At 46.2% G+C, this 22,959-nt stretch overlaps 1 protein-coding gene across 1 annotated transcript in view; it reads left to right on the top strand.

Moving 5' to 3' along the window:
• The window catches only part of tecta (tectorin alpha), a 47,416-nt gene that overhangs the window by 15,360 nt on the left and 9,097 nt on the right, over positions 1–22,959 (top strand). Inside the window, exons 9-18 of the mRNA XM_033049618.1 lie at positions 957–1,546; positions 3,576–4,149; positions 8,535–9,133; positions 10,211–10,778; positions 12,386–12,585; positions 15,986–16,366; positions 17,053–17,336; positions 18,538–18,818; positions 19,419–19,529; positions 21,918–22,114. Coding sequence (XP_032905509.1) covers positions 957–1,546; positions 3,576–4,149; positions 8,535–9,133; positions 10,211–10,778; positions 12,386–12,585; positions 15,986–16,366; positions 17,053–17,336; positions 18,538–18,818; positions 19,419–19,529; positions 21,918–22,114 — 3,785 coding nt within the window. The remainder of the gene's footprint in view (positions 1–956; positions 1,547–3,575; positions 4,150–8,534; positions 9,134–10,210; positions 10,779–12,385; positions 12,586–15,985; positions 16,367–17,052; positions 17,337–18,537; positions 18,819–19,418; positions 19,530–21,917; positions 22,115–22,959) is intronic.

The raw sequence follows: 22,959 nt of genomic DNA, 5'->3' as shown, positions 1-22,959 counted from the left end.
TCCCGCTGGGCCAGAATGCGAGGGTCGTGTTGCAATGGTTGCAGTCTTTGCCGAGACTTGGGTGGAGACCTTACCGTCCATTAATGGGGAGTTGGGCAAAGCTCAAACTGGTGCCTTGTTGAACGGCGGTGAAATAGTGCGAGACGCAGGAGAAAAGTACCATCTCACATGGACACCCACAAACGGTGCTCTGACGTTGACTCACTTTTCCTAAACTTTCAGTTATCTAGGACAAGGACATTGATGCCAATGTCCTTGTTCGCAGCCTTCCCTTTCATATTTGACTTTTTGATCTCTATTTTCAGCTCCAATCTATTTCCCATGTTCTGTTTTGTTTTAATTCCACTCGGGCCCCGACCCTCACATGGGTGACTAGTTGGGGGTTATCGAAGGCGAAGAGTGCACTACATTTGCTGCCAGCTTCCACTTTGCTCCCACATGTTCCCATCTCTGCCTCTCCCTTCCTTCACTCGACCTATGTACCCACATCACAGGATATAGTCGAGCTATCAGTATCTGCACAACCCCTCAGCCTACCTCGTGTACCAAATTCTCCTAGCCCCCACCACCCTGCTCCACCCTATTCGCTCAAATGATTCAACTTTCCACACAGGTGTCTCTCAGAAGTCCTCTGCTCTGTACCTTTTGAGACTAGTTTCCTTTTCCTCGGCTCTCAGTCTGCAGAAGGGCCTCGACCCGAAACGTCACCTATTCCATTTCTCCAGAGATGTTGCCTGGCCCACAGAGTTACTCCAGCATCTTCGGTGTAAACCAGCATATGCAGTACCTCCCTACACACATTGATTATACACGTTGTGGTGTAATTTTATTTTTCCGTCGGGAAAATCCCAATAGGCTGACCGCCGTGATAAGGTTTGCACAATTTAATGGGGGAGGCGATCGCGGGGGTCACTGACTTTGGAAGAATTAACCGTCTCATTGTGCCTCTCGCGTAGCCTTGCCGTGTCCGGAGTGGAGTCACTACGAGGTGTGCACCAGCAGTTGTCCAGCTACCTGCACTGACCTGATCTCGCCTCTGTACTGCTCCAGGCCCTGCACCGAGGGCTGCCAGTGTGACGAGGACCATGTGCTGAGTGGGAATCGCTGTGTGCGGCTGGACGGGTGCGGCTGCGAGTTCCAGGGGCGCTACTACGACTTGCAAACCAAGTTCTGGGCAACGGCCGACTGCACAGTGCGTTGCCTGTGTGAGGTTCACGGAGAGGTTGCGTGCACGAACGAGACGTGTTCGGAAGGGGAGTTTTGTCTGGTGGAACACGGGTTGTTGGGTTGCTACCCCAGGCGAGCCGCTGTCTGCACAGTGTCACGCAGCAACGGGCTGCAGACTTTCGACGGCGCCTCCCTCGATTTCCGCGACGAGTATGCCTACACCTTGCTCAAGGTTTGTGGAGCAAACAGCTACAACCTGTCTCACTTCGAAATCAAACTCGGGAGAAATAAAATGGTGAACGGTTCTTCGATAAAATCGCTGACTATAAAATTCCCTGACTATGAAGTAAAAATTGATGGCAGTGACAACGTTATCAAGGTAAGACAACGTTATCAAGGTAAGACATACTTCACAATTATTATATTCTCACAGAGAGTGGTGAGTCTGTGGAATTCTCTGCCTCAGAGGGCGGTGGAGGCAGGTTCTCTGGATGCTTTCAAGAGAGAGCTAGATAGGGATCTTAAAAATAGCGGAGTCAGGGGATATGGGGAGAAGGCAGGAACGGGGTACTGATTGGGGATGATCAGCCATGATCACATTGAATGGCGGTGCTGGCTCGAAGGGCCGAATGGCCTACTCCTGCACCTATTGTCTATTATTGGAATATTCCGATGTGCCTCTTTCTCTCACAAAAATACTTCCTTATTCATGATGCTAATAGTCTAAAATATCCTATATCTTCAGAATGGGAGGCTGATATAATCTCAGTGTAAGGCTGAGGGCATAACTACATCACTGTGACTCTGATACAACTTCAACCCTCAGCATAAACGCTGCACATTCGCCCCCTCTCGCCCCGGTAACCTGTAACAGAATACTGTGAACCGTTATTGTACCGTTATGGACTCGGCTTGTACACGCTAGAATTTAGAAGATTAAGAGGGGATCTTATAGAAACTTACAAAATTCTTAAGGGGTTGGACAGGCTAGATGCAGGAAGATTATTCCCGATGTTGGGGAAGTCCAGAACTAGGGGTCACAGTTTAAGGATAAGAGGGAAGTATTTTAGGACCGAGATGAGAAAATCATTTTTTACACAGAGTGGTGAATCTGTGGAATTATCTGCCACAGGAGGTAGTTGAGGCCAGTTCATTGGCTATATTTAAGAGGGAGTTAGATGTGGCCCTTGTGGCTAAAGTGATCAGGAGGTATGGAGAGAAGGCAGGGATGGGATACTGAGTTGGATGATCAGCCATGATCATATTGAATGGCGGTGCAGGCTCGAAGGGCCGAATGGCCTACTCCTGCACCTATTTTCTATGTTTCTGTTTCCATGTTAACACAATCTGGTACAATCCTCGGTCCTCGCCGCGATAACACTTCGGCAAGCACTCAGTGATGGCAACCCATCTTGTAGTCATCGCAAGTTCTTCGGTGTCATTCACAACATAACCCTCTCTGATCGATCTATGCCTGACAATCATCACGTTGCAAGTGACGAGGATGGACACAAAATGCTGGACTAACTCAGCTGATTGAAGAAGGCATCTCTGGATAGAAGATGGGTCTCGACCCGAAACGTCACCCATTCCTTTCATCCATCTAGAGATGCTGCCTGTCCCGTTGAGTTCCTCCAGCATTTTGATCTATCTTCGGTGTAAACTATTCCTTTTCGAACTCGGAGATTTATGGTAATGGCCACTCGCCGGTACTCGGGGCTCTCATGGACATTTTTCATCATGTTGAAAAATCTTCTCGAGTCTTCCTGTGCTTACCTGCCTTTAGCTAGTCTTCCCGAGTATCTGCCGTTAGCGCTAAGAGACGTCCCCGAGCCCCGACGTACCCGCTACGTTCATTCTCCATGCTTACCACGAGTTGATTGTTTTTAAACTCGGGAGAGCTCTTGGAATGAACTCGCACCGTGGGACAGGGCAATGTTACATTGGCTATAGCAGAGTTGACAGTGTGAAGTATGAGATACTCTACGACCCGAATGTTTTAGTGAAGGTGGATTACGTTGTAAAGGGAATATCAGAGCAGCACTTTGAAATCTTTATCATGATGTATAACAGTAAAGAGACAATAGGAATGCTAGAGTAAGTCAAGTGTTATATCAAAATGTTACATTAAGGGGTTTTAAAAAGGTTGTTATATCCTGAAGGATATACCAGCAAGCTGGGACTAATGGAACTGGAAGGTCTATATACTGCAATCAATAAATTATACATGGGGATTCAATTGGAGGAGGAGGGGGTCTCAGATTAAAAATCATCCAATAATTTTAAAATGAGTAGTATCAGAGCTTCAGTGAGCATTCAAAGTAAGTTTGTGATCAAGAAATCAGTTTCACTGTGTTGAGCATGAGTATCTGCCAGTTACTGGAGTGTAACGCATGATCTCTTGCCAGGTGAATGCTTTAGCAATTTCCTTGCCATTCATGCATTCGTCTGGAAAACTGAAGATCTACAGGAACGGGAATTACACCATGGTGGAACTATACAACAGTCTGCAAATCCTGTACACGAGTGAAGATCGAATAAATGTCATGCTGTCCACTGCCTACTATAACAACACCTGTGGCCTCTGTGGATATTTCAATGGGAATCCCACTGATGATTTCCGGAAAGCAAATGGGAAAGTGACGGAGAACACTGCAGAGTTTGTGGATAATTGGAAGACATTTGCAGATGATATGACATGCAATGGACAGTGTGAAGAGCTTTATACCGTGTGCACTAATGAGGATTTGATCCTGTATCAAGGAACCTCTTTATGTGGGATAATCAATGATCCCAATAACAGTTCTTTCCTCAGCTGCCATGAAGCTGTCAACTCATCTCCCTTCTTCAGAAGTTGTCTCTACACCATGTGTTTAAATGGCGGGAACATATCTGCACTTTGCAGCTCCCTGCAGGCCTATGCAGATGCCTGCACTGGTGCTGACGTCATGCTGGCTAACTGGAGAAGCAGCGGCTTTTGTCGTAAGTAATTCTGCAGAAATTGTGTTCCGTCTAATACCTAGTCACTGTATCATTGCACTGTCCAGGGTTTATAGTAGCATTGTTCACACCTGTTCATCCAGTGACTGTGCCATGGTATACATCTTATAATATCAGCATGCAACCAGTAACGGTGTCACTAGATCATCCCGTGCTCACTGTGGGTAACAGTGATACCCAGAGTCTGTGGTCTTGTACCATGCTGCATCCATTTTGATAGCATTGTACAGTCCCATGCTCTGTGAGTTTTGCCATACCATGTCCATTGGCAGTAGTATTGTTCCAGTTAACACTCTGAGTTCAATGTTGTATCCAGTGCAAGTAACAATGTACCTTCCACAACCCAATATGTACCAGTGTGAATCATTCTGCACCTCTTATGGGGAGGAGGAGGTTATGGGGAGAAGGCAGGAGATTGGAGTTAGGAGGGAGAGATAGATCAGCCATGATTGAATGGCGGAATAGACTTGATGGACCGAATGGTCTAATTCTACTCCTATTCCTTAATGACCTCTTATCAGTGTTGTTGTTCTAGTCTATATTCTTGCCTTTGAAGCATGAATCCTATTTTGATTTGGTAGAATTCTTGTACTTGGATTACTACATTAATTCACACTGTCAACGACCTACTAGATTAGTTACCCAAATTATTTGATCATACTCAGAGCTGCACGTTCACTGTGGGAAAGCTGACTGACCATGAGTATTCTGCAGGCTGGGCATTCAGTGTGACGATCTGAAGCCTAGTGTGTGACCTTATGGGCAGCGGCCTGGTGCCGGGGTCTCCCCTTTCCTCTTTCCGTGATAGCAGGTCACCTACATGCTTCTTTCATGGTTTGTTTTCCAGGATCACCTTCTGAGGTTCTAGTTTCTTGCTATAAATGCGAGCCACAGTATAGGATTGGGAAGTGAGAGGGGCAACGATGTTTACACAATCTTCAGCTTGTAAGTCAGAAGGGATCATAGGATGAGGTGTAAGTGGTGCATAAGGATAATGTGTTTTTTCAATGAGCTCAGTCACAATAATTACCCTTCCATTGATGGTCAGCATTCATTGTGCCACTCTTTCCTGAAGGACTCTGCCTACTGCAGTTGAATAGTTGCCATTTTGCAAGCTGTGATAAATGTGTGTGAAGATGTAGTGTGTTAAGTGTGGATTTACCTCATTTATATAATTGAAGTACAAAGTGCTTGGGCTTGAACCTGTCTTCGACTTTCACTGTTTTCTTCTCCCATTGTGCAGTGTGTCTGATTGCGAGCTTCTGTTTGTGATTTTAATTCCATGCTCCTAAAACTACCTATTACTGCAAATAATTGCACAGGTCTTCCTTGCCCTTACACCTCAACTCTTTGATATAAAGGTCAGCAAAGATCTTCCTCATTGTTAGCTTCAACTATACTATAGAGTAGGAGTGAACGGGTCCTTTTCAGAATGGCAGGCAAGGCTCGGTGTTGGGGCAGCAACTGTTTACCATTAATAATTGATGATTTGGAAGAGGGAATTAGGAGCAACACTAGCAAGTTTGCGGATGACACAAAGCTGGGTGGCAAGTGTGAACTGTGAAGAGGATGTTAGGAGGTTGCAGGGTGACCTGGACAGGTTGAGTGTGCGGGCAGATGTGTGGCAGATGCAGTATAATATAGATAAATGTGAGGTTATCCACTTTGGTGGCAAAAACAAGGGGGCAGATTATTATCTCAATGGGGTTGGGTTAGGTAAGGGGGAGGTACAGCGAGACCTGTGTGTCCTTGTACACCAGTCACTGAAAGTTGGCGTGCAGGTGCAGCAGGCAGTGAAGAAAGCTAATGGAATGTTGGCCTTCATAACAAGAGGATTTCAGTATAGTAGAGAGGTTCTTCTGCAGTTGTATAGGGCTCTGGTAAGACCACATCTGGAGTATTGTGTACAGTTTTGGTCTCCTAATTTGAGGAAGGACATCCTTGTAATTGAGGCAGTGCAGCGTAGGTTGACGAGATTGATCCCTGGGATGGCGGGACTGTCATATGAAGAAAGATTGAAAAGACTAGGCTTGTATTCACTGGACTTTAGAAGGATAAGGGGGGATCTTATAGAAACATATAAAATTATAAAAGGACTGGACAAGCTAGATGCATGAAAAATGTTCCCAATGTTAGGCGAGTCCAGAACCAGGGGCCACAGTCTTAGAATAAAGGGGAGGCCATTTAAGGCTGAGGTGAGAAAAAACTTTTTCACCCAGAGAGTTGTGAATTTGTAGAATTCCCTGCCACAGAGGGCAGTGGAGGCCAAATCACTGGATGGATTTAAGAGAGAGTTCGATAGAGCTCTAGTGGCTAGTGGAATCAAGGGATGTGAGGAGAAGGCAGGCACGGGTTATTGATTGGGGCCTTCTTCTGCACCAAGCTCACAATGATGTCAAACTATGATGTCAAACATGATGCCAAAATAAACTCGTCTCATCTGCCTGCACACAATCCACAGCCCTTCGTTCCCCGCATATCCAGGTGCCTATCTAAAAACCTCTCCAACACCACGTGTCTGCCACCACCATCACCCCTAGCAACACTCCCAGTTTGTCCAATATACCCTTGCAGCTAATGCCCTCTAATCCAGGCAGCATTCTGGTTAAAAACAGAGTTAGTTTGACCCAGTTAATGATAATTAATTCCCTGTTTGGCAAAATATCCACCAACCGAAAGTCACATGATTTGTGAAAGTCCAGAAGGTTAGATTTGGATACAGGACTGGAAGATTTGCCTCGAAATTCAATCTGCCCGGTATTCAACTGGCATGAAAAGGAAGACACAAACTCAAAGGGACAGGAGTCTATTTAATCTTCTGGACCCACTCAAGCATTCCGTACACCATATCACTGACACCAAATAAAAGTCCATTGATCACTGTCTTGAAAGCTTCAGTTGATAAGATCCATTAAGTTTATGTAGGGAAGGATGTCTCAGTACAGATCGTTCAGCCCATGTCTGCTGGGTTTGGGTCAGGTTTATGTTCTGATCAATTATTTGGATTCAGAATGGGCCCTGCAATACCCCCACCTTTATCACACAGTGTATCCAGCTCAGCCCCACCAGTCTACATTGTATCCAGCTGAACCACACTGGTCCACATTGTGTACAGCTCTACTGCACTGGTCCACATTGGGTCCAGCAATAATGCACTGGTCCAGCCTGTTCAGGATGGTTTGGGGCTGTATCCTGATCCTAATCATCAGTGTTTCATCCTCCAAGTCGATTTGAGGTTGCTGTATTTAGAGTGATGGTGGGTTTGGTTGTTGTCAGGTGGGGGTGTAATGTTATTTCTGAGCAAACTATCAGCTTGCACTTGATCTATTGCTTTTCTGTGATGAAGGGTAAGTACTAGTGCAATCTTCACAATCTCTGCTTCACCCGGGTTGTACACCATGAAGGGACAAAGGCAGTGAAAGGGATAACCCCCAGCTGCCAAAACAACAGGGCTTCCATAGTTTTCTGTCATTTCTCCACCCCAGCTAAGGTTTATATAATGGTAAAAACATAAAGGACTGGATTTACTTGGCAGTTCAGACAGCATCTGTGGACTGAACAGCCAGACTATATTTGGGGTCAGGGCCCTTCTTCAGACTGATTATAATTGGGGGAAGAAAACTGGGAAGGAGGGGGGGGGGTGGACAGGAGAGAATCTGGCGAGTGGGACAAAGACACACAATGCTGGAGTAACTCAGTGGGCCAGGCAGCATCGCTGGAGAACATGGATACATGACGTTTTGGGTTGGTACCCTGCTTCAGACACGGCGAGTGATAGGTGGATACAGGTGAGTGGGATGCGACTGGTAGATGGGTATATGTGGAAGGTGAATATGCTAAAGATGGAAATGAGACAAAAGTGTGTCCGATAAGTAAATAAGGAGGAAGAGTGAAATCTAAAGCCATGGGGAGAGATAAATGTGATGGGGGAAGGGGGTGGTGATGGGAGGGGGTGGTCGGGAGGGTGGGGTTCGGGAATTGCGTCTCCGCCAAAGGCTCTCAATTTGCGGAGCGGACACTGGGCTGTGCGTCCACCCGCCGACTCTTCAAAGGAAAGTGTAGGAAGGAACTGCAGATGCTGGTTTATACCGAAGATAGACACAAATTGCTGGAGTAATTCAGTGGGCAAGCAGCATCTCTGGAGAACATGGATAGGTGACGTTTCGGGTCGGAACCCTTCTTCAGACCGAAAGATCTTTCTTCGTTCTTTCTTTGTGAAAAGGGGTTCCGATCCGAAACGTCACCTATTCCTCTTTCTCCAGAGATGCTGCCTGGCCCGCCGAGTTGCTCCAATATTTTGTGTCTATCTTTAAAGGAAGGTAGCAGGAGACGGGATCCTAATTAACCAGTGGTCTCTTGTGTCTCAGCGTTGCCATGTCCCGAGAACAGCCACTTTGCCGAGTGCACCACGGCGTGCCCGCTCACCTGCCAGTCCATGCGGCACGATGCCGACTGCCACCTGCCCTGTGTGGAAGGCTGCCAGTGTGACCCAGGCTTCGCTCTGAAAGGCGGCCGCTGCATCGCCACGAACGAGTGTGGCTGCGTCTACGAAGGCTCCGAGGTGGCGAGCAATGAGACCTTCTGGGCAGACAGCGAGTGCCAAACGCGCTGCTTCTGCAACGGCACGGACAACGCGGTTTACTGCGAGAGCGGCCCCTGCCGCGCCGACCACTTCTGCTCCGAGCAGGACGGGCTGTTCCACTGCCTGGTCCGCGCCGAGGCGCTGTGCATCGTGTCCGGATACAGCCACTACTACACCTTCGACACGCTGGGCTACGAGCTGCAGAGCACCTGTAGCCACGTCGTCAGCACGGTGGCCGCCGACACCCCTCACCTGCCCCACTACCTGATCCAGGCCAGGAATGAAGAGCGCAACACGTCGCTCGCCCTGTGGCTGCGGGAGGTGGAGATCACAGTGTACGGTTACAACATCAGCGTGTCCAAGAGCTACAAGCACACAGTGATGGTGAGCGAGGGGGGTGGGGGCTGGGGGGTGGTGGGGGAAGAGGAGAGCCATGGCCAGGGGCAAATGCAAGAGGGAGGGGAGAGTTTGAGGGACTTTTAAGCGGTGTTCATGACTGGAAGAAGCATAAGATCGCGGGTCAGCGATACAGCTGGTCAGCGAAGTGGGGACATTGTCAGGAGAGGTGACATTGTGGACGCATGAACTAATTGAAAAAAACACTTATTTCGGATGTGGGTGTGGCTGGTGAATTAAGGTTGGTCCCAGATCGGGAAGGGCTGGAATCGGGAATGGCAAAGGGATAAAATATGGGAGGACCGGGAGCGAGAGGAACACAGGAGCTAAGGGTTACCGGCAATTGAACGAGTCTAAGCGGCTGGTACCCTGGTATGCGTTGGACCTCACCCAGGTAGCGGAGGAGACAGAGAATGGACTGATCTGTCACCTTGCAACACGTGATGTAATTACAATGTTCAAAATACATTTCGATAGGTCCATGGTTAGAGAAGGTTTCGAGGGAAGTGGGTCAAATAGAACTAGCACAGGAAAACACCTTGGTCTTGGGTGAGCACAGGAAAACATTCAGTTCTGGTGCAGTGTCTCGATAATTCCTTCCCCTCCTCAGATGCTGCTTGACCCGCTGAATTCCTTCAGCAGATCGTTTAAGAAGGAACTGCAGATGCTGGAAAATCGAAGGTAGACAAAATTGCTGGAGAAACTCAGCGGGTGCAGCAGCATCTATGGAGCGAAGAAAATAGGCAACGTTTCGGGCCGAAACCCTTCTTCAGCAGATCTCTTGTTGCAGAAACAAGGAACTGCAGGTGCTGGTTAATACACAAAGGACAAAGTGTTGGAGTAACTCAGCAGGTCAGGCAGCATCCTTGGAGAACATGTATGGGTGACGTCTTGGGTTGAGGTGTCTGAAGATCGCTTGTAGCTCCAGATTCTTGTGTCTCATAGTTACTGTTCCTCCTGCCAAACAATAACAATTGTTCTTATATGAAGTGGGTGGGTGTGATCATGGAGGGATGTGGGTACCGGCAGTCTCTGGTCTTGATGGACCTTTCCCCCTCTCCCCAGGTCAATGAGGAGCGCCTCTACCTGCCCCTGCGACTGGGCGGAGGTCAGGTCAACCTCTACTCGTTCGGCTTCTACATGGTGCTGGAGACTGACTTCGGGCTCAAGGTGATGTACGACTGGGACACGCTGCTGGCGGTGACCGTGCCCCGAGCCTTCTCCAACGCCACGCGGGGTCTGTGCGGCCAGTTTAACGGCGAGCCGGATGATGAGCTACAGACGCCCAGCGGCGAGCCGGCCGGCAGCTTGCTGGAGTTTGTGAGCAGCTGGGCAGTCGGTGGCACATCCTTCTGCCAACCAGGCTGCAGCCGGGGCTGCCCTTCGTGCGACCGGGTGCTCAGCCTCCCCCTCCAAACGCAGCAGCTCTGCGCTCTGATCGTGTCCAAGGACAACCTGTTCAACCGCTGCCACGGGAGAGTCAACCCCACCTTCTTCTACCACAACTGCATCTTCGACTCGTGCATCGACCGCGGCAACAGGGAGACGGCCTGTAAGTGGCTGCAGAACTACGGCAGCACCTGCCAGGCGCAGGGCGTGTTGATGCAAGGATGGAGAAACATCACCAGCTGCTGTAAGTCCCGGCACACAGACGCAGAGTCCCAATCTCACTTAGTTTAAGAAGATAGACACAAAATGTTGGAGTAACTCAGCGGGTCAGGCAACAGAATCATATAGGGGGAAACAGGCAATTCGGCCCAACTTGCCCACACCCGCCAACATGTCCCATGTGCACTAGTCCCACCTGCCTGCGTTTGGCCCATATCCTTCCAAACCCGTCCTATCCATGTACCTGTCTAATAGTTTCTCAAACATTGCAATAGTCCCTGCCTCAACTACCTCCTCTGGCAGCTCGATCCATGCACCCACCACCCTTTGTGTGGAAAAAATAAACCCCTCAGATTCCTATTAAATCTTCCCCCATTCACCTTAAACCGATGTCCTCTATTTCTATATACCAAAGTCCTACTCTTATTTAGTTGAACAAGATAGACACAAAATGTTGGAGTAACTCAGCGGGCCAGGCAACGTCTCTGGAGAAAGGAATAGGTGACGTTTCGGGTCGAGACCCTTCATCAACTCTTATTTAGTTTAGATTATTATTGCCACGTGAATGAATGAATGAATACTTCATTGTCACATGTGACAAGTCGCAGTCAAATTATTTGCGGACATATCCAAGGTATGCAAATAGTCGCCCATAAAGGGCACTTAAAGTTGCACCAAGTTACAGTGGAGATAACTAGAAACAAAGAACTGCGGATGCTGGTTAATACACAAAATGACACAAAGGGCTGGAGTAACTCAGCGGGTCAGGCAGCATCCCTGGAGAACATGGACAGGTGGCGTCTTGAGTCAAGACCCTCTTCAGCGCCTGCAGGTACTGGAATCTGGAATAACAAGCCTATCTTCAGACTTCTTGATCCGAAACACCACCTATCCATGTCCTACAGAGATGCAGCCACTGTTTTTAGGAAGTTATTTACAATAATCCCCTTTCATATAGTGACATAATTGTCTCCTTGATGTATATTATTGAATTGGAAAGTTATTGTAAACGCCGTTGGATGCTGGATTATTAACTTGCATTGCACAACGAGATGAAACTGTTCTTGGGTCATGGAACAGTGCTTTAGTCGAAACAGGGTGGACCACATAAAGGTTGCAATCTCCCACCCCAATGATGCCTGGCCCCTGAGTTACTCCAGCATTTTGTGTCTATCTAGACAACAAATTCTGTGCCTTAATTTGGGAACCTAATCCGAGAGCCTTTTGGCTAGGGCTCCAGGTCTTTATAGGGCTCCAGGTCTGAAGAAGGGTTTCGGCCCGAAACGTCGCCTATTTCCTTCGCTCCATAGATGCTGCTGCACCCGCTGAGTTTCCCCAGCAATTTTGTGTACCTTTATAGTGGTTGATTGGATTTATTTCTAACTATTACTTGGTTCTCAATCTGGTTCATATAATGAATGAATGGAGATATGAATCCTGATTTATGCAGTACATTACTGTATAAGCCATACAATATTGCTTCATAATTGAATAATACAAGTTAATTTACATTGTAGAAATCTTTCAAGGTCTCTAGCATTAAACAATTTTTATAGAGTGAAAAGGAAATGATCACAAAAGAGGAAACGTATGTTTTTGGTAAAGGATTTCTATGTGATCCTCTTCACACAGTGATCACTTGTCCTGCAAACAGTCACTACGAGAGCTGTGTGTCAGTGTGCCAGCCACGGTGTTCCACATTCAAAATCCACCAGGACTGTAACCATTACTGTGTGGAGGGATGTCAGTGCAACGATGGCTTCCTGCTCAACGGCAGAACGTGTATCCTGCCTCAGGACTGCGGCTGTGTGGCAGAGGACAAATACTATGAGGTACGTAGCAAAGCCCCTCAGTAAGCAGAAGCATGGCTTTTGCCTTCATTGTTGTTGACTGAATTGGTTGACAGAGTTGGGTAGAGAGAAACTTTTTTTCTCTCTTGAGGTTGTCCTAAACAAAAAGAGATGGGGTGGGGGAGGGGAGGGGTGGGGTGGGGAGAGGTGGGGTGCATAACTTTAAAGTTAGAGCCACCATTGGTCAGAGGTGGTTGGGAAATGTATTCTCACACAAAGTGTAATGGAAATGTCAAGCACCAACCCCACACAAGAAGTGTTGGAAGTCGGTTGATGATTTCAGACATATTCATACTTTTTGTAGGTAAAGATACAAAGAATCATTTACCTAAGGGGGGTAATTGGAGTTCATCTATATTATCTAGTTGATGATCAAACGTGTTTTCAGTCAGAAATATCCTCCTGTTCCTAAACATGATGCATACAACTTATCCATGTTAATCAATCCCTTTTCCCTGCACTTGCTTCATGTTGCTCCAAAGCATTCTTATACATCCACGTACCTGTCCAAATGTCCTTTAAATGCTTGTTCCATAGACTCACCACCCTCTGTGTGGAAACATTTGTCTATCTGTTCCCCCTTTTAAATCTTTCTCCTCTCACCTTCAATCTATGCCCTCCAGTTTTAGACTCCCCTACCCCAAAGACTTCTCTATTTATGCCTTTTCATAATTTTATAAACTACTAGACTAAGTGGGACCCGTTGGGTCCCAACATCACACAGGAGGGCTGGTCATCCAACGCAATATTCCACCTCTCCACCAATTATAATATTGGTGGCCAGTTGGGGGGGGGGGGGGGGGGGGTTTCTGGAGCGCTAGTATGGGTGTTGTGGGCTGAAGGGACTGGTTTCCAGAGGGCTAGTATGCAAATTGTGCGCCAAATGGATTCTTGGGCTGACGTCTCAGTCAATCAAGCCTGTTGTGCTGGCAACTCACTCACTCACGGCTGGTGGGCTGGTAGTTGACTCACGGCTAATCCTTGAAATTCTATTTCAAGCAGGGTATAAGGCCACCAAATTCAAGTGCAGTTTCTTACCACTTCTAGCAGGGTGCAAGGGCACCAAATTCAAGTGCAGTGTCATACCATTTGAAGTAGGGTGCAAAGCCACTAAAGACAGTGAGTCGTGACCTCTCCCTCCTCCATCTTGCAGAGACTGAGCCACACCCACATTTCCGGGTTTTATAACCCTCCCCCCACCGGAAAAGGTGTGGCTTTCATGGAGTGATTGACAGGAGAGAGATTCTCAACATTTAAAAAAAAACTAATAACACTTTTATTTTTCATTGATGGGAAGAATTCTCTGCACCTGCTCAGCGGAGGGGGGACTGAGTAAGATGGCCAAAAATCACAGCCGTAAGTGGTAGCGTTTTATCTAATATCAATATACAGTGCAAACAGGAAGTAAGTGCATTTGCAGTAGTGCCTTTTAACTTCAAGCCAAAGCACCCAAGTCACCATTTGCAGTAAGTAGTGCATTTTAACTACATGCCACCATTTGCAGTAAGTAGTGCCTTTCAACTTCAAACCACACCCAAGCCACACCCAAGCCACCATTAGCAGTAAGAGGTGCCTTTCAACTTCAAGCCAAAGCAACCAAGCCACCATTTGCAGTAAGTAGTGCCTTTCAACTTCATGCTACCATTAGCAGTAAATAGTGCCTTTCAACTTCAAGCCAATGCACCTAAGCCACCATTTGCAGTATGTAGTGCCTTTCAACTTCAAGCCAATGCACCCAAGCCACCATTTGCAGTAAGTAGTGCCTTTTCTACTTCAAGCCAAAGCACCCATGCCACCATTTGCAGTAAGTAGCGCCTTTCAGCTTCAAGCCAATGCTCCCAAGCCACCATTTGCAGTAATAGTGCCTTTCAACTTCAAAGCTCCCAAGCCACCATTTGCAGTAAGTGGTGTCTTTCAACTTCAAGCCACACCCAAGCCACCATTTGCAATAAGTAGTGCATTTCAACTTCAAACCAAAGCAACCAAGCCACCATTTGCAGTAATAGTGCCTTTCAACTTCAAGCCAAAGCATCCAAGCCACCATTTGCAGTAAGTAGTGCTTTCAACTTCAAGCCAATGCACCCACGCCCCCCATTTGCAATAAGTAGTGCCTTTCAACTTCAAGCCACACCCAATCCATCATTTGCAGGAAGTAGTGCCTTTCAACTTCAAGCCACAATTTGCAGTAAGTTGTGCCTTTCAACTTCAAGTGAAAGCTCCCAAGCCACCATTTGCAGTAATAGTGCCTTTCAACTTCATGCCACCATTTGCAGTAAGTAGTGCCTTTCAATTTCAAGACACACCCAAGCCAAGCCAACCAGGGAAGGGGGGGAAGGGGAGGAGGGGGGGGGCGCTTTCTGGAGCGCTAGTATGAACCATTTTAGAACCAATAGACATTTTTTTTGCAAGATTTAGAACCAATAGAGACATTTTTTGCAAGCTTTAGAACGAATAGAGACACTTTTTGCAAGCTTTAGAACCAATAGAGCCACTTTTTGCAAGCTTTAGAACCAATAGAGCCACTTTTTGCAAGCTTTAGAACCAATAGACATTTTTTTGCAAGCTTTAGAACCAATATACATTTTTTTGCAAGCTTTAGAACCAATAGAGACACTTTTTGCAAGCTTTAGAACCAATAGACACGTTTTGCAAGCTTTAGAACCAATAGACATTTTCTGCACGCTTTAGAACCAATAGACATTTTTTTGCAAGCTTTAGAACCAATAGACAATTTTTTTGCAAGCTTTAGAACCAATAGACAATTTTTTGGCAAGTTTTAGAACCAATAGACACTTTTTTGCAAGCTTTAGAACCAATAGACACATTCTGCAAGCATTTTAGAACCACTAAGGGGAACTTACATTTGAGTAGACATGTGTTCAGTGTTATTCACAGCTCAGAGAAACGTGACCCTCTGCCTTCCTCCATCTTGAAGTGACTGTGTGGCACACCACTTCCTGGTTTTATAGTCCCTCCCCCCTGCCGCCAGCGGGGGCAGCAGAGAGAATGGGGAATTTTGTAAAAACATTAATATCTCTGTCATTTTTAATCGACGGGAAATATCCTCGGCACACATGCGGCAGAGGGGGGCTCTGAGCAAGGTGGCCAAAAATGACGGCCGTAGGTGGCGGCGTTCTCTCAGAAATCGCAGCACAGAAGGCCAAAACCGGTCAAGAACAGACTTTTATTAATATAGATAGATTATAAGGTTAGGCCAAGAATTATTAGAAATCCACATTCTTAGATTGCCTCATGCCTTGATCTTGCATCATAAGTGGTGCTTTCTGCTACCTATATCTTTTGGATGCTAATGTTGGTCCGTGTTCTGCTTGTTGCTGGAGTCGGGCTGTGCTTTTGCTCACTGTGCTTCTGTCTTCCTCAGGCTGGGCAGTTCTTCTGGAACACAAACTGCTCCAAACACTGCCGGTGCATGGGTCGCAATATGGTGCAGTGTGACTCGCGCCAGTGCAAGAGCGGGGAACTGTGCTCGCTCCGCAACGGCATCAGAGGCTGTTACAGCAGCAAGAGCTCCCACTGCATCGCTGCCGGAGGGGGCATATTCCAGACCTTTGACGGTGCTTTCCTACGATTTCCTGCTGCCTGCTCATTTGTCCTCTCCACAATCTGTCACAAACTTCCAGATATCTCTTTCCAACTGATCATAAACTTTGACAAATGGAGTATGCCGAACATGACGCTGATCTCCCCGGTTTACCTTTACATCAACGAGGAACAGATCCTCATCTCAGGAAATGTTGTCCAGGTAAGTCTCAAACCACAGAAAGATCTTCAACTAAACCATCAACTGTGTTTCTTTTCCACAGATGCTGTCTGCCATGTTGAATGGTTCCTGCAGTCTTAAATTTATTTCAGGTTTCTTGCATTTGCTTATTTTTGATTTTCAAGCACTGGGATTCATTTCCAGACACTCTCATTCACTCGTACATCCATTCTCTCAGATATTTGCCATCTCTCACACATTCCCATCCAATATTATGCTTTCCTGGTCACAATTTCTGACACGGTGCATAGCTAACACAATTCCTCACTTTGGTTTCTCTCACTATGTTATTTCTTTTATTACTCTCTTCAGTTTCTCACTTTTTCGGTCTCACTCACAGTAATCCTCGCACAGTCACCCTTTATTCTTTTACATTCAAGTACTCACATGATGCTTGTTTGAGAGGTAGTTCCAGGATTTGGATCCAGCCATCTAGAAATAGCAGTGATATATCCAAGCAGGAAGAGGTGCGATTGGAATGAATGCTATAATCGTGATGTTCCAGTGTATCTCTCGCCGTTGTCCAAATCGTGGAACTCTCTCTCAAACAAGTATCATGTGAGTTGGCGCCATTTAGTAGAATGGTCATGTAATTGCAGTCCGTTTTAATGAAAACAGCAAGTGGAGTGTGTTCCTATAACAGTGGCTAACACTATCCTATTCATCAGGTGAATGGAACCCCAGTCACGATTCCTGTTGTCACGGCGCTAACAAAGATCTCAACAGCTGAGGGATTCCTGATCATTGATACCATTCAAGGCATTCAGATCCAGTACAACTGGTTTAATTTGCTGTCTATCAGGATGGGTGAACGGCTGCAGAACAAGGTGTGCGGTCTGTGTGGCAACTTCAATGGAAATCCCAATGACGACGACTTAAGTTCACGAGGAAAACCCACGGAAACGATCATGGAGTTGGCAAAGAGCTGGAAAACCAATGGCATGCAGAACAGGTAAAAACCCCTCTCTGTCTCTATAGGCAGATTGATGCATCGGGATTAAATCAGGTTGGAGCTATTAAAGTTTGCTCCCGATGCTGACCCTGCCAGAATTCCCAATGTCTCTCCCGTGTATAAAGCCAGTGTATGAACATTTCCATACAACAGTTGCTCAGAGACTGAAGCAGAGGTTAAAGACACTTTGAAAATAGACCCTTATGATGGTCTCTTCACGAGAGAGGCTTCAGTGGCCTGGATTTAATACTCCATCCTCTCATTTGTATTGCATTTATGTTGTTTCACTAACAGAATAGAAATCCCTATCCCCAGCCTAGTTGCTGCGGCGACTGTACTTCATAAACTTTTCCCCTTGTTCCTCTGTTTAGTATAGTATAGTTTAAGGATACAGCATGGAAACAGGCCCTTCACCGAGTCCTCGACGACCAATGATCACACATACACTAATTCCACCCCACACACTAGGAACAATTTACAGAAACCAATTGACCTACAAACCTGCATGACTTTGTAATGTGGGAGGAAACGAGAATACCCGGAGAAAATCCACCCGGTGCAAACTCCGTACAGAGAGCACCCATAGTCAGAATCAAATCCAGGTCTCTGGCATTGTAAGGCAACAACTCTACTGCTGCAAAATCCATGATCTTGGTTCAAATGAAAGACTCTGGAAGTTCATAAGTTGTCAGAGTAGAATTTGGCCATTCGACCCATCAAGTCTACTCTCCCATTCAAACATGGCTGATCTAACTTTCCCTCTCAACCCCATTTCTCCTGTATTTTCTCCATAACCCCTGACACCCGTACTAATCAAGAATCTATTTATCTCTGCCTTAAAAATATCCATTGACTTGGCCTCCACAGCCTTCTGTGGCAATGAATTCCACAGATTCACCATCACCTGACTGAAGAAATTCCTCCTCATCTCCTTTCTAAAGGTGCGTTCTTTTATTCTGAGGCTATGGCCTCTGGTCCTAGACTCTCCCACTAGTGGAAACATCCTCTCCACATCCATTCTATCCAGGCCTTTGACTATTCGATAAGTTTCAATGAGGTCCCCCCCTCATCTTTCTAAGTTCTCCCAGGTCTTGCAAGATTCAAGTACTCTGTATAGAGCATTTGAGAGGTGGAGGGGGTTTGGGTTGCATGCAAGTTGCCTTGTCTCTTTGGATACTGAATGCACACGTCCCTCCCGCAGCTGTGATGAAGAGCAGTACACAACCTTATCCCTCACCTGTGATAATCGGGACATCATCCGGCTACAGAATGAGGGAAGCTGCCTGAAACTTACGGAAATGAAAGGTTTCTTCCAGCCGTGTTATGGATTCATCAACCCAGTGCCGTTTTATGAGTCCTGTGGAATGGATGCCTGCTACTGGGACAAGAAGTCCCAAATCTGCAGCTCGCTGGCAGCATATGGAGAAGCCTGTCGCTCGCTGGGGATCCTGAGCACCGACTGGATTAGGCGGGAAAACTGCTGTAAGGAGAAGCTGGTAACATTGGAGGCCGGGGTCAGGTGTCCGAGTTCAACCTGGGGTCAGGGTCGGGTGTTTCCTTTCTCTAACCTTCCCTTCAGGTACGGCTTCAGGACTACAATCTCCCCTGGGTTGGGGCTTTGATCTTTCTCAAGGGTCTGAGTTTAGGCTTCAAGCTCTTGCTGTGAGGGGACTTCAGGTATCTGAGCTACCCCTGGAGTTGGGGTTCACGGCTCTGATCACCTGATTGCGGTGAAGGTACAGGGGACTGAACTTCCCCTGGGGTATATAGTTCAGGGCTCGCTTCACCTCATGGGTTTGAAGCTCAGGTCTCTGATCGGCCCTGGAGAGGGGGTGTTGTATTCCTGTTCCCCCCTTGGAGAGGAGTGTAGTTCAGGGACTGATGAACTCTTGGATCAGGGTTTGGGGGGTTCTCATCTCCTCTTGAGCGGGGGTGAGAGGGCAGGGTGGTCCAGAGCACTGATCCCTCTAAACTCCCAGCAGTGCTTTTGACTGAGTGAATGGGTCTATTGGGACTGGTATTTCAGTAGAAAAAGTCTGTTTGCTAAGTGTAAGGGTTAATCATTTACGTCTGTCCTTTTAGCAGAATTGATCGAAGACCCATGTGCTGGAGGTATTTGCACCAACTACAGTTTATGCCGACAGGGTAACGGTGACCTGTGTGGCTGTCCTGAGGAACCCAGCCCCAACAGTGGTAAATGCATTGAAATAATGTATACTTTAAACCCTGAGCAGGCGGATGTCTTCTTTTTTTTTCACTTCATTTTTATTGATTTTTAAGAGATATATACAAAACAGTGCAACACCATCACCATAAATAAAACAAAGAAAAACAGCAATCAAAATAAAAAAATAAGTAGATGGGGGGAAAAAAAAGAAGTAAATAAAAAAAAAAAATTGGAATAAGACCGTGTGGTTCACTTACCAAATTAAAAAAAGAAAAAACATTACATTGATTAGTTATCTGGAGATAATTCAATATTCATACACACATACCATCTAGTTCTATATAACACAATCTTCCCATATCTAGCTCGGCATTTATCTAATAGGTGTCATGGCTCAAATAAACGGTCCATTTTCCCCAGATCTTCTCAAATGAATTCTCCTTGACTCTCAAGGAATATGTCAATTTCTCCATATTAAAGATGTCACGCACAATTTCTAACCACTGTTCCTGTCCTCACCCCTAACATGCAAGAACGGTGTCGGTATTTTTTAACCAAGGAAATCCACGTGGAAGCTGTTCCTCTGGGTTTCCTTGTTGGTTTCCTGTTTCCACATTGTAATCAACCTTTGTCAGACTCAAGCAGGGAACTCGACCCGAACCATCACCTTCCATGTTCTCTGAAGATGTTGCCTGACCCGCTGAGTTATCCCAGGCATTTGTATTCTCTTGTCAAGTCATCACTGCATGAAAGTGAGTGGTATAATGTGGAAGTTTCCACCTCCTTGGGATGAATCCCCATTGCTCCGGGCACCACACTGGTGCAGTGAAGTTGTCAATTTCCTATAAGATATTGGTACTGCAGTGGAGTAAAGGGCCTGTCCCACTGTACGAGCTAATTCAAGAGTTCTCCCGAGTTTCCCCTGATTCGAACTCGGAGAATTACGGTAATAGCTACTCGGGGCTCTCGTGGACATTTTCCAACATGTTGAAAAATCTTCACAAGCTTACCGTGTTTCCCGAGTACCTGCCGTTAGCGTTACGAGCCGCTAAGAGACGTCCCGGGCTCCGACGTACCCTCTACGTACATTCTACGTGCTTACCACGAGTTTGATTTTTTTTTAACTCGGGAGAGCTCTTGAATTAGCTCGTACAGTGGGACAGGCCCTTAAGTTGTGGTGAAGTTGTCAAAAGTTTCCTGGGACAGATGGGGCCTCTCTGGTGTTGTTCACACCAGGTTCTCCGTGAAGATGCTGGCGAATGCTGGATTAGCTTATATTAATGTCATCTGCTCTCAGATTTGAAATGGAAGAATCACTAAAAACCCTTTGTAAATTGTGGGGAATCTGACTCCTCAGGAAAAGGTATTGCCCAATGACTTCAAACATCTGAATTTGACCTTTTGGAATATTTAACTACGCTTGGAGCTGCTGGGTTAAAACTGATTATTACATATTAACTTGAAAATTAAAGAACCTCAGATGCTGGAAATCTTTAATAATTAAAATCTGAAAAGGCTAGAAATACTCAGCAGATTGGACAGTATCTGACAGAGAGAATCCAATTCAACATTTCTTATGGTTTTCATCCTGAAACATGAACTCTGTTTCTTTTACCACAGATGCTGCCTCACCTGCTGAGTGTTTTCAGCGTTTCCTCCTCTTTATTTCAGCTGAAAATCAGATTGTGGGTGTTCTGCAGCAGCAAACACTTCACCATTAAGAAAGATTAGGGTTTGGCTGTTCCACATTGTCAAGGATGTTTATGCAAAAGAAGCCCCTATTAAAAGGGCCTATTTTAAAAGAATGTCTGAAAAAAACCATATAGCAGCCATTGAATTATTCTTAACTGACAGTGTTATTGTGTACAAAGAGCCGCCGGTAAACACAGCAAGGCCCAAGAATCAAACAAAACAAAATGTTTCAAAGACCCATTTGGTCAGATGGCATACACTGGAGGCAGAATTATTCGAGTTAATCTTTGTCCAGATGGTATGTGTACTTCTGCTATTTGCTGTCTGATTTCAGATTTCCAGCATCTGCAGTATTTTGCTTCTGAGAAACAGAAACCCATCCCAGCTGACATATTCTTTGATTCTTTTCTCCATTGTGGGCTTCTATCCATTCCTGCAAACTCCAGCATTTGTTGCATTGTTAGTATTTGCTGCAACTTGCTATGTAGCAGCAAGCCCCACCTACCACTCTTTTTGGATGAATAAATTGCTCCTGGATTCTCTGTGGGTTGATCTTCTGTACAGTGCTGTGTGTTCCCTGTGGCTTGACACATTATCTCACAAATATGAAGGATGCGTGGGCTGGATCTTTGTTTGAACCGTGCCCAGCGTAGACTACGGTCTTGCTTCCCAAGCGGTTGCTGCACTTTAATCCTTGCGGTTCTCTCCACTTTCCATTGCAGATGATATTGTCCAGGCAGACGTGGTGTGCAAATACTCTCAGATGGAGGTTTATATTTCCAAGTGCCGACTCTACCAGCTGGGGTTTGAACGCGGGGATGTTCGCATTAATGATAACCGTTGCATGGGTTCAGAGGGAGATGATTTCATTGCATTTCACATCAATAACACCAAACGAAACTGCGGAAACATCATGAAGGTGAATACTTATTGTCTTGTCTACATTGAATTCTGCTCATCGTGTTGCAACTCCCTGCAGCACTTTCTCTGACTTACTTTGATCAAAAGCACCAATTAATCCATGACTTTGTCCCACTCTTCACACCCTACAGAAAAGTTTTTTTTTTAATTCCCAGGGCCTTTGTAAAAATCTGCCGGGGTTGGGACAGGAGGAGGTTTGTCAGGAACACTTCCATCTTCTTTGTGAATGAAAACAAATGAACAAAATATTTCTGTTTGCATCCCTTTGTTATCACCTCTTCCCCATAATTTGCTGCACCCTTCCTTGCTCATCTGTTGCCGGCCAACCCACAGAGAATCCAGGAGCAATTTGTTCTGGCCTTTTCCTACCTCCAGTTCCCTCCCGTCTGCAGGATTCTGACCCAAAATGTCACCCATCCTTTTTCTCCGGAGATACTGCCTGACTTGCTGAGTCACTCCAGCACTTAGTGTATATCTTCGGTATAAACCAGCATCTGCAGTTCCTTTCAACACAAACAAAACATTAGAGCGGGTCTGAGCTCTTGCAAACCTTGCGTGCAAATTGAGGGCCAGTTGCCCGTAGCTGGGTCTTGCTAGGCGTAAAGGCTGGAGTGAATGATGATAACCAGGAGAGAGTAGCTTGAACTGGAGAAGTAGCTTGTCTTGCAAAATGCACAGCGCAAAATGCTTGGGTAAAGAATAGTAATTGCCTTGGAGTTGTCAGCGTGTTCATTTAGAGTACGGCACCATTTAGGTTCAAAAAGATATGGACTAGATGTTGGGGTAGATGCTTGTGTATGTTTATCTGGTATAGATTACAGGATAAGAGCAGAGGTTTAAATT

This window comes from Amblyraja radiata, chromosome 33 (assembly GCF_010909765.2).
Source record: "Amblyraja radiata isolate CabotCenter1 chromosome 33, sAmbRad1.1.pri, whole genome shotgun sequence".
Classification (NCBI taxonomy): domain Eukaryota; kingdom Metazoa; phylum Chordata; class Chondrichthyes; order Rajiformes; family Rajidae; genus Amblyraja; species Amblyraja radiata.
The sequence above is the reverse complement of the archived record's forward strand: the minus strand, read 5'-3'. Positions and strand labels throughout refer to the sequence as shown.